Source organism: Poecilia reticulata, chromosome 21 (assembly GCF_904066995.2).
Source record: "Poecilia reticulata chromosome 21, P_reticulata-male-v2, whole genome shotgun sequence".
Classification (NCBI taxonomy): Eukaryota; Metazoa; Chordata; class Actinopteri; order Cyprinodontiformes; family Poeciliidae; genus Poecilia; species Poecilia reticulata.
This window is the reverse complement of record NC_088850.1, coordinates 1,558,498-1,562,475: the sequence shown is the minus strand read 5'-3', so window position 1 is coordinate 1,562,475 and position 3,978 is coordinate 1,558,498. Positions and strand designations below refer to the sequence as shown.

The 3,978-nt window shown below is 46.6% G+C and overlaps 1 protein-coding gene across 1 annotated transcript; it reads left to right on the top strand.

Moving 5' to 3' along the window:
• Positions 1-599: 599 nt before the first annotated feature.
• Positions 600-3,064, top strand: sox11b (SRY-box transcription factor 11b). Its single transcript, XM_008397111.3, has one exon. It carries the CDS (start codon positions 994-996, stop codon positions 2,122-2,124), a length of 1,131 nt encoding a protein of 376 aa, XP_008395333.2. The 5' UTR covers positions 600-993; the 3' UTR covers positions 2,125-3,064.
• The last annotated feature ends 914 nt before the right edge of the window (positions 3,065-3,978 follow it).

The following is a 3,978-nucleotide window of genomic DNA, read 5'->3' as shown; positions in this document are numbered from 1 at the left end:
ATATCCCATTTCAAAATGGCCGCCAGGTGATTAGACTTTGATTCTGTTTTGCTCTCCATGTGTACACACAACATTTATACAAAATATGAAAACTAAATATGTAAGATTGAATTTATATCCCTGACTTGTAGTTGGAGTCCCTGCTAGAGTAATCTATCAGGAATATCAGAAAATTATCGTTATTCTGATAACCGGGTCTCCTTTAAATGGATTGAGTTAAAAGTAGTGTAATTATCTAGCCATGTGAATCAGTGTTCATCAGAGAGACCGTCGTGGGAAATAAACGGTCTCTGTTGCACCGACCTGAAGGTAAAAGCCTAAACAGTTTGTGTCCAGAATCTGTGGGTTCTGCAGAGACATTAGCTGCCATTAACACCTGAGTTTTCTGTTGAATACAGGCAGATTTTATCACCACTATTTTGTAATACTGCACCATTATTATCATTATTGTTTTATTATTATTGTTGTTCCTTAAACAGTAAATAGGTGTTTAATTATACATTCCTGCTGTTTCTGCTAAATGTGTAAATAATCCACACATACATACAGACAGTTGGTAAACTCCTGATGATCTACAGGCTGAATAAATATTGATTATGTGATTTTTGTGTCCCTGAACACCAATAGAAACTCATTAAACATCGACAGTTTCAGTTATCAATTTAAATGAGATTAAAATAACGGCCCGTCGCCGGTGGGAGTAGACGTGGAGCTGACTTTAAGCTCTGATTGGCTGGCAGCAGCCTGGAGGCGGGAAAGTTTGGCCATCCAAACGCTGTTATTGGTTGGAGCTGAAATCGTGGTGCGCATGAGCAGCCTGTTAATTAGACGCCGGTTTGAGCGTCGGAGCAGACGGAGAGATGGTGCTGGTCTGAGCGGAGCGTCGCGGCTGGAAGGGGAAAAACGAAGTTAAAGTAGTGAAAAAAGGAGCAGGAAAAGCGGTTCTGCTGGATTACCAGAGTCTCCTGCGGTTGACTGGAACAGTCTGGGACCATGGTGCAGCACAGGGAACATCCTGGAGCGGGAATCACCAAGGAGTCCCGCGAGGCGACGGACACCGAGGAGGGTGAGCTGCTGGCGGCTTCGGCCTGCAGCGCCGTGCCGCTGAAGCCGGACTGGTGTAAAACGGCGTCGGGTCACATAAAGCGGCCCATGAACGCCTTCATGGTGTGGTCCAAGATCGAGCGGAGGAAGATCATGGAGCAAAGTCCGGACATGCACAACGCGGAGATCTCCAAGCGGCTCGGGAAGCGCTGGAAGATGTTGAAGGACACGGAGAAGATCCCGTTCATCCGGGAGGCGGAGCGGCTCCGGCTCAAGCACATGGCCGACTACCCGGACTACAAGTACCGGCCCAAGAAGAAGCCCAAGACCGAGGGCTGCGCGTTTCCAGCGGGGAAGTCATCCGCTCAGTCCCCAGAGAAGAGCACCGTGAGGTCGGTGAGTAAAAACCCCGGAGCCGCCAAGAAACTCAACAAACTGAAGGCCGGGAAGACGGTGGCCGTGTCCGGCCGCGGGGGCAGCCACCTGCCGCCGCAGCCGGACCACCGGTACCGCTACATGGTGAGCACCAGCTTTAAACGAGTCAAACGGGAGTTTACCGACGACGAGGAGGAGGATGATGATGACGATGACGACGACGATGAAGACTCTGAGGAAGAGTTCAAAGTGGAGGAGGGAGAGGAGGATGACCCGTCCCGGTTCAGCCTGGCCAAGGTCCCGTCCGAGCCGCAGTTCGAGTCCTCCGGCCGGCTCTTCTACAGCTTCAAGAACATCACCCGGCAGGGCGGCGGGGCCTCCTCCTACCCGGCCTCCCTCTCCCCCGCATCCTCCTCCCGGTCCGGATCCACGTCCTCCTGCTGCGGGGAGGACCTGGACGACCTCCCGGCGGAGCGGGCCGACCTGGCGCTGGGCTTCCTGGGCGACCCCTGGGCCTCCTCCTGCAGCGCCGCCGCCGGGAACCTCAGCCTGTCCCTGGTGGACAAAGACCTGGACTCCTGCGGCAGCGAGGGCAGCCTGGGGTCCCACTTCGAGTTCCCGGATTATTGCACCCCGGAGCTGAGCGAGATGATCGCCGGGGACTGGCTGGAGGCCAACTTCTCGGACCTGGTCTTCACGTACTGACCGATCCGGAGCTGAGGGTCCGGATCGTGGAGCTTCGCGGTAAAGGGGGCGTGGTCGCTGCCGGCTCCCTGCCTGGACTCGGTACCGGTTTCGGAGCTCCCTGCCTGGACTCGGTACCGGTTTCGGAGCTCCCTACCTGGACTCGGTACCGGTTTCGGAGCTCCCTGCCTGGACTCGGTACCGGTTTCGGAGCTCCCTGCCTGGACTCGGTACTCTCCAACAGGGTTTTTATGAATTAATTTTCCGTCTCAGGTCCGACCCATTTTCCGGACTATGCAGTCTCACTCAGACCCATAAAGAACTGTAGAACCAGAACTGTAGGACTTCAGGTGTTTTTTAACGTCGGATACTTTTTGCAGCAACTTTAAAAAGAACCAGAACCGTTTGGGTCTCATACAAAGGCGTGGCAGGAAACCTTTTGATATTTGCATAACCAAACATACCTCATCTTTTTAAAGATATCCAGAATAATAATAATAAAATGACTATTTTCAGGCATATTTTTGTACATTCAAAGGGAATGTCAGGCACTTGTTCCACTCCTGGTTTGTTTTTCTTTTCCTGAAAACTGTTGGTTCCGGTTCTGCCTTGATTTAATGCCTTGCAGTTGTTTTAAAGCGCAGATGGAGGTGTACTGGGAGCTGTACTGGGAGTACTGGCCAGAGTGTAAATGTTGTGTATAAATAGATTAAAGTTTAGCAAGTTTGTGTGACTGGTTATAAAGATGGAGGAAAAGCTGGAGTTTCTGTTGCTTATTTTAATTATTTTTGTATCACTTCATCAGCAGCACACGTCCGTTTTGTTGCTCATTATTTTTGTGCAATATGAAAGAAAATGAACGTAAAGGGCCGTCCTGAGTGTTTTGTAGCAGAAGGGAAACTGTGTGAACTTGTCCTTTATCATAAAGTCTGTATGTCTGAATAAATCAGCTGGAACTGAATCAGATCATCTCATTATTGATCCTCCTGGACTCTGATTGGCTGATTAGTGCAAAATGTGAAGTCGGTGCATGAAATGCTCCTTCAGGTTTTGTTTTTTTTTTTTGGGGGGGTAAAAGTTATTAAAATTGGTCAGAAATGGATAAAACAAATTCATAACTTCTGACTAAACTGTTAAAAAAATCGGTTTTAAAATATTTAGTCACGTTTTTATGGTTTAAATATTTTTGCACATTGATCCAGCCTTGTCCATATTCCTTCAAACATTGTAAAATTATTATAGGAATTATTCTTGCAGGGTTTTTTTGAGTTCAGATAAAGTTGTGACTCAAACAGGAAAAAAATCCATAAATTCTAACAGAAATCAGTTTTTCTGCTTAAAATTAAATTCTAATTTTATCCATATAAATCAAGGCAACACAGATGTATCTCTAAATATCCAAAACTTAATTTATTTCAACAAATCAGTTCCTAAAATATTCATTTCATTTCTTTCAGGTGTTTGGTTTCCCCCGTTTGTGCACCTTTTTTCTTTCCACTAAACTTTCCATTAATTAAAATGGTTAAAAGCTGTGAAGCTCCTGAAGTTTGCAGTTTTATAACATTGGATTGATTTCAGGGAAATAATTAAAAATGTGGGTTTTAAATTTAAGTCAGAAATTCAGTAAAATAACTCAAACAGTTGGAAAGTGAGGAAATAATCCGATTTCTTCCCGTGTTCCTGATTTCATCCTGGAAGATGAGAAGGTGGGAGACGACTCTGTGCAGAAGTTTTAAACCAGTTCAGCTGAAAAGGCAGATAAAATCCTGTTTTATGATTCAACCTCTGACCTTTAACCCACTGTAGAAATCATAACCTCAGTGAAAATCAGAACGTGTTTCTGGATCTCAGGCTGAAAACGGAGAACAAACATCT

Bases quoted from the DNA above. Each gene is read 5' to 3' on its own strand.
- sox11b (XM_008397111.3), top strand. From the start codon at position 994: ATGGTGCAGCACAGGGAACATCCTGGAGCGGGAATCACCAAGGAGTCC.